This window comes from Rousettus aegyptiacus, unplaced genomic scaffold, assembly GCF_014176215.1.
Source record: "Rousettus aegyptiacus isolate mRouAeg1 unplaced genomic scaffold, mRouAeg1.p scaffold_m13_p_3, whole genome shotgun sequence".
Taxonomy (NCBI): Eukaryota; Metazoa; Chordata; class Mammalia; order Chiroptera; family Pteropodidae; genus Rousettus; species Rousettus aegyptiacus.
In genome coordinates this window covers 144,554,961-144,574,048 of record NW_023416306.1, presented here as the reverse complement: position 1 = coordinate 144,574,048, position 19,088 = coordinate 144,554,961, and the positions used below count along the sequence as shown (strand labels likewise).

Sequence of the window (19,088 nt, the reverse complement as noted above, 5' to 3'; positions counted from 1 at the left end):
AAACTTATTGGGATATTGATAACATTCTTTCTTTACTTATTAATGTTGTAAACGTTTAATACATTGGCAGTTTTCTTCATATTTTAGTGCTTAAACATTTCATCTGTGCAGAATATGTGTATATTTAAGGTATCCAGAAAGATGAAATGCATGGTAAGTTTTTGCACTAAAACCAGTAGTAAGATGCTTTGACCAATATAGTGTATTGCAAGCATCTTAGGAAGCCAGACAAGTAAAATATGTCAAAATAATAGGTAGTTCTGTGATATTTATTGACAACTTAGAATAGCTGAGTGCTATTAAAAAAAAACATGATTGTAGCATTATTTCACTACATGCTTATTATTTTTAAAACAAATTCTTTTATTTCTTTTCTGAAAATGTGAAATTCCATATTCGTTTCATAATTTTTCCATCATTTGTTCATATTATTTCTATTTGTCTTTCTTAATACTGCAGTAGTGGAATAGAGATGTTAAGTCTGTGATTACCTCTGTTTTTTTTTTTAAGTATAAATATTCAAAGGCTTAAAGACCCAGTTGAGAAATCAGCACTATAATTTTTTTATTCATCTTTAACAAAATATCATCTATCTTGAAAATTGTCTGCACCGAAGACAAAATAAGTAACAGCAAAAATCCGACTGAATGTTTATAAAATTATAGCTTCCTGTTATGAGATTATAATTTGTTGCACTTAGAGAAAAATCGTTCTTAGAAAAAAAAGAACAAATGATTTTTGGAAAATATGTTAAGGATCTTTAGATGTTTCACTAGCTTATTTTGAAATAATTTTTAAATTTTTCAACTACAGTTGCCATACAATATTATATTAATTTCAAGTGCACAACATAGTGATCAGACATTTATATGACTTACAAGTGAACACCCCAATAAGTCTAGTACCCATCTGACACCATATAATTATTACAATATTATTGACTATATTCCCTGTGCTATACTTTATATCCCTATGACTCTTTTGTAACTACCAATTTGTACTTCTTAGTCCCATCCACTTTTCACTCACATCCCTAAACCCTCTCCTATCTGGCAACCTTCAAAATGTTCTCTGTATCTATAAGTTTGTTTCTGTTTGGTTTTCTTATTCTTTAGATTCCACACGTAAATGAAATCATATGCGATTTGTCTTTCTCTCTCTGACTTAATCCTCTCAGCACAATGGACCTTCTAGGTCCATCCATTTTGCAGATGGCAAGATGTCATTCTTTCATTAAATTTTTTTTTTATGGCCGAGTAATATTTCATTGCATATATGTTCCACCTCTTTATCCATTCATCCACCAATGGGCACTCAGGTTGCCTCCATATATTGGCCATTGTAAATAATACTGCAAAGAACATGTGATGCACATGTCCCTCCAAAGCAGTATTTTGGGTTTCTTTGGATAAATACCCAGAAGTGGGATTACTGGGTCCTTCTTTATCTCTTATTATGGCTTTTGTTTTAAAGTCTTATTTTGTCTGGTATGAGTATTACTACCCAAGCTCCCCCTCTCCGTTTTTATGAAATACCTTTTTCTATCCCTTTAGTTTCACTGTGTGTGTGTGTGTGTGTGTGTGTGTGTGTGTGTGTGTGTGTTTTGATCTGAAGTGAGTCTCTTTTAGGCAGCATATGTAAGGGTCTTATTCATTCGGCTGCCCTTTCTTTTGATTGGCGCATTTAATCCTTTCGCATGTAAAGTAATTGTTGCTAGATATGAGTTTTTGCCATCTTATTATTCATATTTTTTATTTTTTTCTTCTTTTTAAAGAAGTCCCTCTAACATTTCTTTTAATACTAGTTTAGTTTTGATGATCTCTTTTAGTTTTTTATCTGTCCTAAGATTCTAAATGATAGCTCTGCTGGGTAGAGTAATCTTTGTTGTAGGTCCTTACTTTTCATCATTTTGAATACTTCATCCCAGTCCCTTGTGGCCTGCAAAGTTTCTGTTTATAAATCAGCTGACAGTCTTACGGGAGCTCCCTTGTAGGTAACTGTATGCTTTTCTCTTGCTGCTTTTAAGATTCTCTCTTTGTCTTTAAACTTTGGCGTTTTAATTAATTATGACATGTCTTGCTTTAAACTTTGGCATTTTAATTATGACACGTAAGCCTCTTTAGGTTCGTCTTGTTTGGGACTCTCTGCACTTCCTGGGCTTGTGTGTTTATTTCTTTTGCCAAGTTAAGGAAGTTTTATGTAATTATTTCTTCAAATAGATTTTTAATTTATTGCTCTCTTTCTTCTCCTTCTGGTACCCCCATGATATGAATGTTAGTATACTTGATGTTGTCCCAGAGTCCTGTCCTCATTTTGGGGATTCTTTTTTCTTGTTGCTGTTCATATTTGGTGTTTTCTGCTACCTTATCTTCTAAGTTACTGATATGATTCTCTGCTTCATCTAATCTACTGTCGATTCCCTCTAATGTGTTCTTCTTTCAGTTATTATATTCATTTCTGACTGCTTCTTTTTTATGTTTTCAATCTCTTTGTTAAAGTTTTCGCTGCATTCTACTCTTCACCTAAGTTCAATGAGCATCCTTATAACCAGTGTTTTGAACTCTGCATCTGGTAGATTGCTTATCTCCATTTTGTTTATTTTTCAGAAGTTTTGTTCTTTTATTTGGTACATGTTTCTTTGTCCCCCCATTCTTATTGCTTTCCTGTTTTTGTTCCTGTGTTTTAGGTAGGGCTCCTAAAACTCCTTGTCTTAGCAGAGTAGCCTTATGTGGTAGGTGTTCTGTGGGGCCCCACTCTTAGCAGCGCTCTTGTGCCTGCTAACTCTGCTCTTTTGGTATGTTGTCCTTGGATTCAGCCTCAGGTGGTACTCCAGCTTAGGTCAGATGCCAGCCCCAGGGCCTCTGGGGAAGGGCCCCACCACAGGCTAAGTTCAGCTACAGCCTGTGTACTGCCTGGGGCCACCTGGCAGGAGTCACCATGCACTTTGCAGATGGCCACCACCTATACTGGGTTTAGAGGTGCCTCGAGAGGCCAGACCACAAACTGAGGCCAGATGCCACTAGTGACAGGCTTAGATCTGCTCAACAAGAGGTATATAGAGCCAAGGTGCTGCTTGTTTGGGTTTTGTGAACCTTCGAAAGATTTTAGGAAAGTCTGCAGTATGGTCCAAGACAGGTCATTTTTATAGAAAAGCCACTGGAGGTAGTTTGGGAGGGGTGGGATCTCAGGGAATCACCTGGGTGGGGAAACTTGTGTTAGCCAGGTTAATGGACACTCAGATATGGCAGCTGCCTGCCAGGAGGGAGGAGGGCCCAACAAAAGAACAATGGATTCTGCTAGTACTGCTTTCTGGGAGAAAGCTGCCTCTCCAGCCCTCGCCCCAAAGCCAGACAATTTAGTTCCTCCCCATATGTCCTTGACAGTTGTTAAACAGCTGCCCCAGTGCTGGAGCTCAGAGCAAGTGAGCCTATTAGAGAGTAAGTCTGTGTGCAGGCCCTTAAAGAGGAATATCTGCAACTCTTGCAGCCCTCCATCTCACTCAGCCACAAATTCTGCTGGTTTTCACAGCTAGAGGTGGTGGGAATTTCTCTTCCTGGCACTGGAACCCTGTGCTCGGGAGCCCTGTGTGGGGCTGAGACCCCTCACTCCTCTGGGGGAACCTCTGCAGCCAACATAGCCTTTCTGATTCTTGGTCACCACACACTGTTGTGGGACCAGCCCATTTCCCACCTCAACTTCTCCTATCAGTCTTAAGATGGGCTCTTAGGTGTGTCTCCAGTTGTAGGACTTCTGTTCAGCCAGATCTCAGGTGATTTCCAATGATGGTTGTTCTGTAAGTTTTGTTACAATTTTGATGTGATCATGAGAGGAGCCAAGCACAGTGTCTACCTACTATGCTATCTTGACTGGAAGTTCTTCACTAGCTTGATTTTATACCACTTCCATCAAATGGGATTTTGGTTGATGAAATAGCAAAATGAAACAGCCCATACTTTGTTTGTTTTCAAATGCTTGGAGGATGTAGAATGGAAATGATCATTGTCTGATATTCTACTTATTTGTGAAGTGCTTATGGAATGTATGTGGTTACTAAACATTTGTTTACTGAATATTAAGGTAAAGTACTTCCTCCTTTCAAAAGATCTTAGTGTTAAAAGGAGAATGAAACAAAAGGGATAAGATAGAGTGGAGATGGTGTAATTTGGGAGTATGTTCAATTTAGGCTGAACTCATTTGCTTTTCAAAGCTTTTATAAGATCAGGTAAACATTAGTAGCCAAACTAGCTCTGGTGAGAAAAGGATTGGTAAATTATAGGTTGAGAGAGAGGATCATAGTGAGGGGCATTACAAAACCCTATCTCATTTATAGGCTCCTGTAGATAAATATGAATGGTCTGCAAGCTGGCTTTACTCTTAATTAAAGGATGGAATCGAAAAGCTTACAACACTGACATACTGACATGAATTTAATAACTTGAAGTTTTAGGCACTTTCCAAGTTTGATTTTAACTGTTAATTCCAAGATTGTTTTTCTTCAAAACCGTCTAAAACTAGAACACTTTAATTTGTCTTCATTTTCTGTATTTCTTATGTTCTGTCAAAAATATTTATAAGTAGAGAAGTATTTCAAAAGCTGGAAGGAGTAAACAGTATGCAAGAGCATACATTTCTAAACTGGATTATCAATCCCTGGAAAATTCAAATTTATTAGGCTTCATTCAGAAGGACAAGGCTAGAAGGTAACTTTAGTCATAAGGCTAGAATTTCTTAGGGAAATTATAACTTTAGATCATTTAATTCTTAATGAAATCTATTAGCCACTCTCATATTTTGCCACATTGACTAGAGTATTGTATGCTCATAAAATTATATTTATCATGCTGAAGATAACATTTACTGAGTGAATACTAGATTCCAGCACTCTTCAGGGATTAGCATGCATTAACCCTCAAAGTTTATAAAGACATCTCTGTCAAATTATTCATTTATTGGGCCTATATTCACATTATTTTTGCACTTGGGATATTTGTTTTATTTTCATCATTTCTTCTCTTTCAGCTCTTCTTTATGCAACTATTTTTGGAAATGTTACCACAATTTTCCAGCAAATGTATGCCAATACCAACCGATACCATGAGATGCTGAATAATGTACGGGACTTTCTGAAACTCTATCAGGTCCCCAAAGGCCTTAGTGAACGAGTCATGGATTATATTGTCTCAACATGGTCCATGTCAAAAGGCATCGACACAGAGAAGGTATGGGTTATTATTGTTGTTATTTATTTTCTATTTCAATAGGATCTTCAGATGCCTGGAGTATTCCCATATATTACTTGTATAATTACTTCATAAATGTTACTCTGTATTTCATAAGTGACATATCAATCAATCATGTTATTGAGTGCTTAGAAGGTACAAAGCACTCAACCATTAACTATAAATTACTACTAATCATCACACTCAATTTAGAAATTGTAGTTCCTAAAAACAACTAATTACTTAATTTCCATAAAACACTCTCATTACCAGTCAGAATAATTTGCTGCATTCCTCTAAAACTCTAACAATGCTGCCATTTCTCCTGGTATATTTTATTTTTGATTTTTCTTTTGACTTTTTGCCCTTTTAGAAAGAAACTACCTTGCTTTATAAACTAAAAAAATTATATGTCTGCTGTTCTCCACTTAAATCTCTCCCCTTTCTAAACACAAGACTTTTAGAGAAAACCGATCATGATTTATTTTACTTTGTAAGCACCAATGAAGAGTATTATTTTTAGGTACTGATTTTTGACATATATATTAATCAGACAACACATTACCTTCCTTGCCATTTCCCACAAATTTTTTTTGTTTTCTTAATCCTATGAGTTGACTGGTAGTTTTTCTATAAGACCTGTTTAACAAGTACCTTTCAATAGCACAGGGAAAGAGCAAACTACAAAGTAGATGTTTAGTTAGGGAAATTTCATGAAACAACAAGTAGATAGTTTTTTTAAGCCAGAGGAGGTGTTATTAGAAGGTGGCTGAGGGAACATGTAGGGAATGAACACAGAATATGAGAATTGAGGGAGAGAAGCCTTAAAGGGAGTGCAGATGAGCTACTCAAGGCTAACTATGTAGAAGAATCATGAAAGAGTGAGATGTACTGCTCTTTCAACATTTTATAAGAGGCAGTATAGATTTTCTGGTTAAATGGCCACTTAAAATGGAGTGTGTGACCACAAAGGGAAAAAGACAAATTACATTTCTGTGGAATTTAATTTATATGTAACTGAGCCAATACATGATTAGTAGGGATGATATTCAAAGAAGGAACCGAGACTGCACTCAGGGGTGCAGGTGAGAGTCAGTGTTTAAGATGTCAAATGTAGGCTGTCCTTTGAGGTCCATAATCGGTGAAACCGAGGTCAAAAGGCACCCATGTACCTTGTCCATCGCCATCTCCAGCAGAAGCTTTTCTGTCCAGAAAATGCAATGGGGCCACATGGTAGCTGACAGAAAACATGAGTGAAATGATGGAATAATGGCTTTTTACATTAGAAAAGAGCCCAGCCCATAGCCTATGCTACCCCTTAAGGACCTGTTCAACTACCTGCTTCATGATATAGTTAGGGTATAATACACTGGCATGGTATGTATCAAGGTATCAAGAAGTGCACACTCCATGCAGCTGGGAAGGATTTATGGTTTCTATTATTTATCACTTAATTTTTTATTTGCTTGTTGCCATTTTTGGTCACAGAACGGTACTTCTGATTAGCAGAGTACTGATGGAGAATGGGGTAATAGGGGGAAAAAAGATGTAGAGGCTCATATTCAAAGTGAAAAAAAATTTAATTTAAATGAAAATACTTTTAAAGAAATAAGTAAAAATATTAAAACAAATTAGCTTTTGTATAAAAAAAAAATCATGGATGTGCTTCCTAACTGAATGGGGAATCCTTTAAGTAGTTTTTGACTAATAGAAGAAGCAGATTTAGATAACTGTGGCAAATATGACCTTTTTGTTGTATACATATAAAACATATTTGAAGTTTAATTTAATATAGCAGCAAACTCCTCATGCTTGTATTGGTTTCTCCCAGCCTCGTAATAAAATCTCCACCCAGATGCATAAGAACTAACAGTAACAGTATTGCAAATAAAGAGACATATGCCAAAGTTTCAGTCTGGAAAGAGGTAGGTATAGAAGATTCCTATGAATTGCCTGGTAAATGAGGGTGAATTTAAAAATGCATTCATGGATTACACACCATATTCTATACTGAACAGGAAGCAGTAAACCTAATAACCAGAGCAGAAGACTTAGGTGCCTGTTAGGCCTTCCACAAGGGTAGAAAAAAGAAAATGAAAGACTTACGACAATATTGAAATAAATTCTGTAATTATAGTCACATTCTTAGTAATGTGGATGCATTTGATGATGTAACTTTAGTAAACAGCTTCTCAATTTTAACAATTATCCCATATTTGATGTTAGAGACCACTATTAGACTTCCTGTACCCTAATAAGCCAAATACTTGCTTTGCTATCTTCATCTCACATTTTGTTGATTATTTCAAATACTTTAATAATGGAGGTTGTTACCAGATTTAACTATGAGTGTATACCCTGAAAAAAATTGAAATATAATATATGAAGCCAAATGTCTTTGTTCTGATGCTTCTCTCGTTCTAAGGGAGCTTTATTTTTTTCACTTGCTGGTACAATAGAATATAATGATGTATTGCAGCTAATTAGAGAAAAACCTTTTCCCCAATTACTGAGATTTCCTTTTATCTTTCCCCCATATTTAGTTTTATGGATTGTTTTTTTTTAATTCAGCTTTAACCCACAAGCAAATTATTCATAGTCATTTAATTCAATCTTAACTTCTCTTATGTGAATAATACTTTCTCTAATACAAATTCTGGTATTAAAATCAGTACTGACATGGAGATTGTAGCATTTTTATCATGAAAGGTAGCCTTAGGCAATGTTTTTTATATAGAACACTACCTAGATTAATTTTATTTGGTTGAAAGTATTTTATTGACCACTAATTACAATAGCTGCTTTAGATTAATTTTAAATTTAATAACCAAAATCCATCCTGTGGGCTTTGCTGCTTGCTAACATTCTATGCACTTAAAAGACAAGAGAAATTGGTGGAATGAGTGAGGATTTACATGGAAAAGAGGAGATTATGGGAAAAAATAGAAGGGATGATGGTTAAAAGCTCAAAAAATGTATCCTACAGTTTGAAATGACTTTGCAGGGAAATAATTCAAGTGGAGTAAATAGCTAGGGATTTTATTTTCTGTTTTGGAGACCATATGAAAAAATGTACAATTTGTGTAATGTTGTTTGAACCACATATTTTTCATCATACTGCATTTTTTTTCAGCTTGTTTTATGGAATGAAGCTTAAAACCTTATCATTATTTTTTTATTTTTCACTGTCTTATTATTTTTCTAACATGTAATTTGGAAAAATGAATAGAAAAAGCTCTTTGGTCTTCATTTCTTGTTTCCTATGTTTTGTAATAACCATAAACTATGAGTAAGAAGATCCCACTATATGAAAAGTTCTGGCAGAATTATGCAAAATATTCAGGCAGAATTATGCTTTTAGAATTTAAAGAAATTGAGATTTTGAATATTTTAAAATCCTAGGTTATTTTTAAACCTAATCTATCACGGAAGTGCTCTACTTCTTCCAAATATAGTAGGCGATATATATATTTTTTCCTACAAGTTAAAGTAAATTCCTTTTGATCAGTTTACTTATATATATTTTTTTAATTAGAAAAGTGAGTCTCAACATTTCTTTGTATTCCTAAGTGTGAAAAACAAGGATGACGTTCTTGTACATACACAGCATAATTTTTTTGGTTCAATATTTAAATACATCACGAGGTTCCTATATTAATGTATAGCTGAACCCAAGAGTGAAGGCACTAGCCTTCCAAGAACTGCTCCACAGAAAAATATACCATGTAAATATATACACGTGAATATAGTAAAATAACTGGTCTTAAAAGCATTAAAAACACTTTTGTCTTTGGATCAAGAGAGGTAATAATCATCCCAATACAATATATGTTAATCAGATCATAGATAAAGTATTTGTTCAATTTCCAGCTAGATATTTTAAAAGAAATATTATCAGATGTCTGCACAGTTACCAGAAGATAATCAAGATGGTATACAGTTCTGGGAATCTTGTAAGATGAATAGTTAAAGGAACTATGAAAATTTAGTTTGGCTAATTGAAAACTTGAGGAGAGTATGACAGATGACTTGAAATATTTGAAATATTTAAAAACACAGTGATATATATGCTTCAGGAGGAAATAAATTACTTGCTATTAAAGGATACAGGCAGAACATAGTACAGGTCCTGATACTAAGATTATATAATAATTGTGTCTGAATCCTTTTGAGTACTATTATGTATCAGAACTTGCTTATAATCCAAATGCATATATTCAAGGGATCCTGTATAAAAATTATAGAACAAAATTCTATAATGATCCAATAATTACTTCCCCCCAATTTTTTTTTTTATCAGTATAGCTAAGTACTTTAGTTTCACAAATGGAACTAACTAGTTGTTCCAAGGTGATAAGACAGATACCATCTTAAAAAAATTATGAGGACCCAGAATCCCTGATGGGAATAAGCCAGGACAGGCACATGAAATAACTGGCATGTTTTTCCTGTGGTCTTTAAGTAACCTTCTAGTTGAGCAAGAGACACTATCTATGATAGCCTAGTCTATCATTACAAGGAATTATATTTTTCAGTCTATGGTGTGAAAGCATCATGCTTCAAATATCTGAAAACTGTGACTTTTCTATCTATACCTAAACATGTCAAGGGACCTTAACTTTTGTGATGTCTTCATGTGATTCTTAGTTATTATCCACTGAAATATTACAGAGTAAGCATTCAGAATTATTTTGACATTTCTTTTTCCTAGTGACCTATAGGCTTTATCTGAATAAGTAGACTTTATCTGAAGCCTCGATTTTATTTTTCCTTTTATATATCAGAAGTTAAATAAAATAGAACTTAAGGGTTTATTAGAAATGTTACAAGTAGATGAGAACTTTAGGTAATATTTTCTGTGATGCTGATTTGGAACATTCAAATATATATATGTAGTTTGTCATGAGTTTTTGGTGTAATTTAAGAGTGCTACAATTCAAGCTTTATATTGCTGTTAGCTAGTTATTAGTGAACTTTTTGTGTGTCAGGTAGTAGGTAGTAATAGTTTTCTCTAATAAGGATAGGGAGACATTGTATAACTAAGTTAAACCATGAATGATTCAAACATCTCTCTAGGAATAATAGTAAGTGCATTTTTTTTTTTAATGTGCCATGTCAAAATTACTTTAGTGTAATAGTATAAGCTTGTTTGTACTTCATTTTCTTACCACTCTGCCTCTGAGGAGGGGACGAAGGAATTATTCAATACCATAGTCCAGGAATGAGAAGGCAGCATTATAGGGCTCTGGTTGATTTGCTTGGTAGCCTAGATTTTTTTAGATGATGAGGAATGGGTTCCATGCTTCTGTGTTCGCAGCTATAATGGAGATACTACCATACCACCTACCTTACTTAGTTAGCTGGAGAATGAAGAGTGCTTGCATAGTGCTGGCATAAGATAAGCAATAGTAAGTACTAGGAAATAATTTAATCTAGTATGATTATAATTGATTCGATCCTTTACCAGTCATAAACTACAATGATGTCATGACTGGCACCATTTTTAATCTTGGTTCTTGCTTGGTGTTCAGTATGTACTGTTGTCTTTAAATATAGATGAAAATAGAACCTCAGTTGGAAAGTAATTTGGGTGAATATTTCTATATACATACACATTGAATGGAAAGACACAAATATAATTTAGACTTTAGACTTTGGGGAAAAATTAAATCATGAATGAATTACATGCTGCAGATGGTGTTATAGTATGAGTAGGTGTTTGTAGCTAACCTATTATTTTTTTTTTCTGAGCTGCTTTGATTGATCTGTTTTCAAACTCTAAATTTGAAAAAGTGGCTATTGAAACACCTATTTTTGAATGAGATTATAGTGCTTCCTACACAGCTTTTGCAGTTTACTAGATAAAGGTAGGATTATGCAGATGGTTGGATTTTATATACTGAACTTAAAAAAAGATATTTTCATTTCTCTGATTTCTCTTGTTTTTATTAGTTGATTATATTTGTTATACATTTTTTTCCCAGGACTTCATGGCTTTCTAAATACCTATCCAATTTCCCATCTCTTTCCCGGTTTTCATGGTAATGCCTGAAAGATACCTGCCCTTTGGGTCAGACTGTTTGCTTTTGATTTTTGGATTCATTTGCATTCTATGATGTACTGAAAGCCATTTTCAACTCCTTTACTAGTAGTGCCAAATAACCATAGGCATCCCTGTCTGGCACAGCAGAAGGCAGCAAGAGGGTGGAGAGAATAGTGCAAAATAGAGTAAAATAAAAATACAAATTGTTATATAAGAAATAGAGTCTTCTAGTGTTCACTGCCAATTGCCTGAGATGCCCCTTCATGCCCTGCTCCTGGGCAAGGTCCTGCAGTCAAGGAGAAGAGCACATGGTGGTACGATCTGGCAGCTTTCTCCCACTTCTACTTTTTTATGAGTCATGATCTGTCTTAAGACCTTCAGACATTCTCTTCTCACATTAGCATACTTCCTCATTTCTTTATGTCATGAACTTTCTTGAGGAAGTCTTAACCACCCTAATTTCTTCTGGGGTTATCTCTGAGACATAGAAGACACCGATTATTGAAGGCTCTATACTATGGTAGCATTTATAAATAGGAAAATAGTCATCTTTTAAAATTTGCATTTACATTAAAGAAAACCATGATTTTATAGAGTATTGCTGTAATTGCTATGGAGTGGTAAATACAATCCCTGCTCTTATGTTGCTCCAGAGTCTAATGGGATTGGAAAGACCACCACAGAAATAAACATATTATTCTAAATTGTACTGACACTTGAAATACAATATAAGGAACCATGTAAGATTTAAAAAAAAAAAAAAGAGATTGGGGATAAATCTAGATTGGGATGGTGTGAATTAAAGAAGGCAGTAGAGAAAGCAATAGAATTTGGACATAAAGGGTTGTCAGAAACTGAAACTCTTTACACATTTTTAAATAAAACTCAAACTATGTGCTAATAGTTAAGTAACTGGTTTGAAGGTGGAAAAAAATAGAAAGGAGAAGAAGCAAAACTTTAGTTCTTTAACTACTAGTAAGTCATTAATTAACTGATGTTAATTAACTGTAAATGGTCTATGAAGTCCATTTCCATAGAATAATTTTAACTGAATGTTAATCTTACTCTAAAACCAATAAAAACACCTAAATCAATGCAGGGACATGTAGACCTTATTAGTACTCTAATGCTGATTAATGAGCACATATATTTAAAATTAGGTCTGCTGCCTTTGTGTTCAAGTGTCTGAAAATACATTCATAACCAGAGTAGAGCTTCACACATTCTGTTATTATCACTGTTACCAAGGATGAATAAATGTCAGAGTAAATGTATTTATATGGCAATTTTAGTTCTAAAAATGTTTCCTTAATAGAAATACATAACTGTTATATAAAGTTAGAAGTAAGAACTAGAAAAAGAAGAAGATATAATAAATCACCTATAATCCTACAACTCACAGAAACATAGCTTGCCACATCTATTCTGCAAGATTTTATAAACATATTTTTATGTTATATATATTACATAAACATTTGTATTTCATTTAAAGGATATGTCATAATATATTTATGAGTCTCATTATTAGATATTTAAGATGGCTAATGATTATATTAAGTTAAACACTGAGAATGGGATTTTCCATGTAAAAAGGGTGTGTACATTTTCTAGCTCATATTATTATTTTTATAGTTTGTTTTAAAAGATCAGGAGCTTTAACTAATATAAGTTTACATGTGTCCTTTTTCAGAATAACATTGTTAATACTAGATGTTAATCTTTTAATCTTCATGAATTTAATAGGTCAATAATCTTAATATGTTTAATTTTTATTTTTTCCAATACATAAGTACTATAATTATTCTCAATTTACTAATATAGAAATTAGGCTGTTAAGAGAGTCAATAACTTGTCTTTTATATGCACAGAGGGACTTGAATTTGGACCAGGTCTGCATTACAAAGGCAGTGACCTAGCCATTCTGTACATTATTATCTGGTAGACAGATATCTCCTTATCCTTAAATATTTTTTTTTCACATGTATTCTTTCAAATAAGCTTTCCTTACACTCCTCAATCATCATCTTCCTATACACTGAAAATAAATCTCTTTAGTTCTTGACTGGAATTTCAACATCATGATCTCAGGGTTAAATAATATAGCAGAGCCCATCTGAAAACTTGTATAGGTTGGTTGCTCAGAAGAGGTATGGTAGGCTCACGTGGAGTAATTCCAGATCTTGGGCATAAATATTCTAATGCAGAGTTAGTAGTTCTACTTCCAGAAGCCAATGTGAAGATCAAAAGATTCCGTAGTTTGGGGACAAACTGGAGGTGGTGTAGGTGAAGTAGGATGGACAAATTGCTGAATCAACAGTAAGTACACTTGAGTTCTAGTCAGTTAGTCTCCCAGTCTAGTTGCCATATTCCAACTGGATGATCAATAACTTAAACTCACAGAATTTATATTTTTTCATGATCTTTCCATTTCTAAGATTAAAATTTAAATGTATAATTGGGAAGATTTTGTGAGAAATGGTAGCAGTATCCTTTTAGCACTAAGGAAAAATCAAGAGACAGAGTATTAATTAATAGTTTATTATTATAACCCTTGTATCAAACTTTAGGTTGATAATAAATGAGAAATTAATGGGATGTAGAGCTCCTATGGGGAACCGGTTACTGTTAGAAGAGAAACAACCCAGCATAGCTACCAAGTAACACCCAATAGTTTCAATAAAGATCTCTGTTGTCTAATGGCACAATTTAAAGTTCGAGTTCATCCAAAGAGACTTTCCCTTTTTAATCTGACAGTTACTACTTTGGCTTCAGAGTGCCTGGTAAAGTGGTAAAATCAATGGTTACATAATTTTAGCATATTTTTAATGATTCACCCGCTTCAGTAAATTACAGAGCACAATACAATTAGCAGTAATTCATTCATTCAGCAATTCTCAATATAGTTGAGAACCATTCATCCATATCATTAGGAAGCAAATAAAACCAAAACCCCAAACCCAAAATCATCTTTACTGTTAATAGTAATATTTTGTCATTTAAATCCTCTGTTAGAAGAGTTTTGATTTAATAATGATTTGTTAATTTTGTAATAAATATTGTGTGGTTAGAAGAAAATGGAAAATTATTTTTAAAAGGAAGTGAAATTCTCTGGGCTGAGAGCTGCGGTCTGACAGAAAGTTTATTCAAGAATTTATATATATTTATATAGATATTGACACATAGGTTGGTGTTTACAGATCTGTTTCCTGTTCCAGTATTCAATAATAAATGTTGGTTAAGTCCCTACTTAGACTCAATACATTGTTCCAGTCTCTGGGATGACAGTGGTGAATTAGACAGTTCCTGTCACACAGAACTAGCAAGACTGATCAAATCAATTCTGCTTTCTTTTACCTGCTGATAGTGTTTTATGGTTATTTCAAGACATACTTGGCCTCCAGATCTGGGACACCTGAAAGAATGTAGACCAAGACTCAGAGGGAACAAAACACACATTTAGGGACTCTAATGGCAGAGTCTGTTTGATTCTGTTTCTAGAGTTCTGACTCCAAAGTCCATGTTCTTTGCATCACTCAGTTATTTCAGACCTACTGTGTTCCAGATGTTATGCCAAGCACTGGAGATGTAGATGTGAACAGGATAGGCAGAGTTCTTGCTGCATGAAACTTACAGTTTATTGGGGGTAGACAGAGAAAAATAGTTGCATAAATAATATTTTCCAATTCCCTAATTGAAATATAGATAATTATGAAGTGTTAGCATTCAAAGTAAAAGATGATGTTCTTTAAAAACAAAACAAAACAAAATAAAAAACTTTGGTTTTCCTCCTTAACATAGAGAAGTTTGGTTCTCACCTGTATTGAGAATAAGTAAATGTACTATTTCTAACATTCTGTGCTTTGAGATATATCGAAGTCTCTGAATCCTTATAAACATGTTACAATTATGTGCTCTTTGATTACTACTTTGTAAGTACTCTAAAGCCAAATAATAGCATGATTGTGAAAATTCTTGTTTGTTTTTATTAATCCATGAGAGATATGTAATTTTACTAAACTGAATTGGTATAATTACAACCAGGAACAATGAAACCTGGAATTTTAGTAAGCTTCTGTTGCCTAACTTGTGTTGAATATTTGATTAATATTATAGTTTTGAAATATTAAAAGAAGTTCTTATATTCTTACTCTTTAGGCTAGGAAAATCTGTTTTCATTTGTATAGGCACTTAATATGTAGCATTTCATAAATATATACACTTTTTAAAAATCCTTTAAGAACCTAAGTTCCCTTAAGAACTTAATATTTTAATGAACAGATTTCAGAAAGCCATAGGATCTTAAGCCAACGATTATACAGTATCACTCTAAGAAAGTACTGAATGAATATATTAATTGTGGTCCCACCATCAAACTTATTACTTATATAAGACCCAGATATACAACAAAAAGACTTGGTTATGTAGTTTAAATTTCATGGAATACTAGAGTTAATATTCTTAATATTAAAATTATCTTTTACCGGTTTTAAGAAAGTTCTTGTAGTGAAATTTCCCTTCAAACCCACAGGGAAAGAGTTCCATTGATTTGACTTTTTGATGGGTATTGAAAAGGTTCAAAAATAAGGCAAAATAAAAACAAACAAAAAACCCAACTAATTTTTCTTTCTTGACACATCATTTTTGAAGTCTTTTATAGGAGATTCAAAGGAGCTGATTAAAAAAACCCAAATCTTAATTTTATAACCTTTATTTTGATAATAAAACACATAATGTAAGATTATCATTTTAATTTTAATATACCTCCTTTCTTGATTGGCAATCGTGCATAAGAATATTAGTGTCATAGCATCAGTTATTTCACAGAAATAAGTTTCCCAGTTGCTTGAGACTTGTACTTTCCTGTATAAAATTATTTAAGAAATATCTTGAGAAAAACCTTTTAAATGATATTACATATTTTCCCTACACCATATATAAGAATATTAAATATCACATAAATTAGGACAGTAGTTTTGCCACAGAGGAGCACTATGTCTTTTCATGAACTTAAACATGTACTTGTTTAATCCTATCATTCCAAATCTCATAATAGAGAAAGATAGTCTGGTCATTACAGTTTTAAGGATGACCTCTTAAAAATTATATACCAAATATAACTTATCCTTTTGTTTGTTCAAATTATATTGACTTTCACACAAAATTATAGATATCTCATAAAATTAAAATCAATATAAAACAAGACAGTACAATAGACATTCATAAATATGAACACATACAGGTAAAGGATTAAACACAATAGAGGTGTCCATCCACCTGGAGTGTCATTGTTACTGAACTTGGTCATATTGAGCTTTTAATTTTCCTAGCAGCTGAATTAAAAAAAGAAATCCTGTTTTATTAAAGAAAACAAACACATTTGTCTAAAGAATTATATATTTTCTTCTGGCACTGAATCTAAAAAGAACTTTGTCATGTAAGGCTTTTTATTTGCAAGCAATAGAGCAAATTGGTTAAGATCAAGGATCAGGAAACTTTGCATACAGGACCAGATGATGCATAGTTTATACTTTGTGGACCATATGGTCTTTGTGTCAACTATTCAACTTGCCATTATACATGAAATGAGCCATAGATAATATGTAAGTAAATGAATATAGCTGTGTTCCAATGGAAACTTGTTTATGGACCCATTCATTTGAATTTCATATATTTTCACATGTCATAATATATTATTTTTCTTTTGATTTCTTTCAACTATTTAAAAATGTAAAAATCATTCTTAGATCGCTGACTATACAAACACAGGTGCTGGGCCAGATTTGGCCCTCAGGTCCTAATTTGCTGACCTCTGCTTATGATTATTGGATCTCTAGTAAGATTGTCATATTTCTGTCCTATTTAAAATTGCAGGATCTCCATACCTAAAGTTCTTAAGGAGCTCCCCTGATTTAGTTTTCTTCACAGAACTTCTGATAATTGAAAGTATTATTTATATAGTTCATTTTTTTATTTGTTGATTGTGTCCTATTAGAATAAACATTTTGTGCAGGCAGAGAGTTTTGCCTCTTTCTGTCCACTACTGAATAATTAATTAGCATCTAGAATAGTGATTGGTAAATAGTAGATGCTCAATAAATATTTATTTTATCAATGGATATAATTCTGGGGTTCATAAAGGCATATAAATTTGATAGCCATTAATATATAAAAGGCCATAAAGACCTAGCTGTGATCACTCAAAACAACAGTACAGCTAGGAAAAAGAAAAGAATATAAGATCAAGCTTTAAGAAACTGCTACCTTTAGATGAGGTAAATGAGAAGAGGCCAAAATAGACACTGAGCAGTGCCTGGTGATTGCAGATGAAAAGCAGAAATATTTTATTTTATGGAATCCAAGAGAGAAAATGAACAACTGTCTTGAAGTCTTCTAAAAGATAAGTAAAATTAAATGTGGAAAATTCCACTTGGATTTTTCAATGTGATGCTTACTGATGGACTTAATAAAAGCAGATTTATTAAAGTAGCAGCGACGGATGCAACTTTGGAGTGAGGAAGAGTCATGTGTAGTAATTAGACAGTGTGATTTTGGTAAAAGGAGAATCAAATTAACATATGGTAATGATACATGTTAATGAGTCTAAAAATAGCACCGAACATATGAGGTGACTTTGTATATGACAGGCATATGCCAATATATATTAGTGGGAAAGGCAAGATCATTCAATAAATGTTATTTGGATTAATGGTTACCCATATGGGAAAAAGTTCAATTTGACCTCTTCTTCACACCATATCAATCAATTTTGAGCTTTAAGACTTAAATATGAAAACGTCATCATTTTTTTTCTAAAATAGAAGAAATATATATCCTACAATTCATAAGAAATCATAAAAGACCCTAGTAGCCAAAAGTTCTTAAGAAAGAACAACAAAACTAGAGGAATCACATTTCCTGATTACAAACTGTATTATAAATCTACAGTAATTAAAACAGTATGCTACTAACATAAAGACAGACATATATATGTTAGTATGCTACTAACATAAAGACAGAAATAAACTCACGAATACATAGTCAAGTGATCTTTGACAAGTTGTAAAGAGTTAAAAATGAGAAAAGTCTCTTCAAGGAGTGGTGGTGGGAAGTAAACCCATATATGAGAAAATAATTTTTGACAAAAAAAGCCAAAAACAAGCAGTGGAGAAAGGAAAGCCTCTTTAATAAATGGTTCTGGGAAAACTGGAAAGCCACCTGCAAAAGAATGAAACTAGATTGTTGTCTATCACTACATACCAAAATTAACTCAAAAAAGATTAAGGACCTGAATATAAGAACCGAAACAATAAATTGCATAGAAGAGAATGTATGAATTAAACTTATGGACTTTGGACTTAAAGAGGATTTTATGAATTTGACCTCAAAGGCAAGGGGAGTAAAAGCAAAAATAAATGAATGAGACTACATCAAACTAAAAAGTTCTGTACAGCAAAAGAAATTGTCAACATGGTAAAGAGAGAACCATCTGAATGGGAAAATATATTTGTAAGCAATGCCTCCGATGAGGGCCTAATATCTAAAATATACAAAGAACTCATACAACTCAATAACAACAACAAAAATAAACATCCAATCAAAAAATGGGCAGATGACCTGAACGGATACTTCTCCCAAGAAGACAGACAAATGACCAATGAATATATTGAAAAGATGTTCATCATCTCTAGCTATTAGGGAAATGTAAATCAAAACCACAATAAGATACCATCTCACACCTGTTAGAATAGCTGTTATCAACAGGACAAGTAATAACAAGTGTTGGAGAGGATGCGGAGAAAAAGGAACCTTCATATATTGCTGGTGGG

General features: G+C 33.2%; 1 protein-coding gene across 1 annotated transcript in view; it reads left to right on the top strand.

The window, feature by feature from the left end:
• KCNH5 (potassium voltage-gated channel subfamily H member 5) overlaps positions 1 to 19,088 on the top strand; it is a 251,229-nt gene that overhangs the window by 149,086 nt on the left and 83,055 nt on the right. Inside the window, exon 8 of the mRNA XM_016141793.2 lies at positions 5,020 to 5,219. Within this exon, the coding sequence (XP_015997279.1) occupies positions 5,020 to 5,219 (200 nt within the window). The remainder of the gene's footprint in view (positions 1 to 5,019; positions 5,220 to 19,088) is intronic.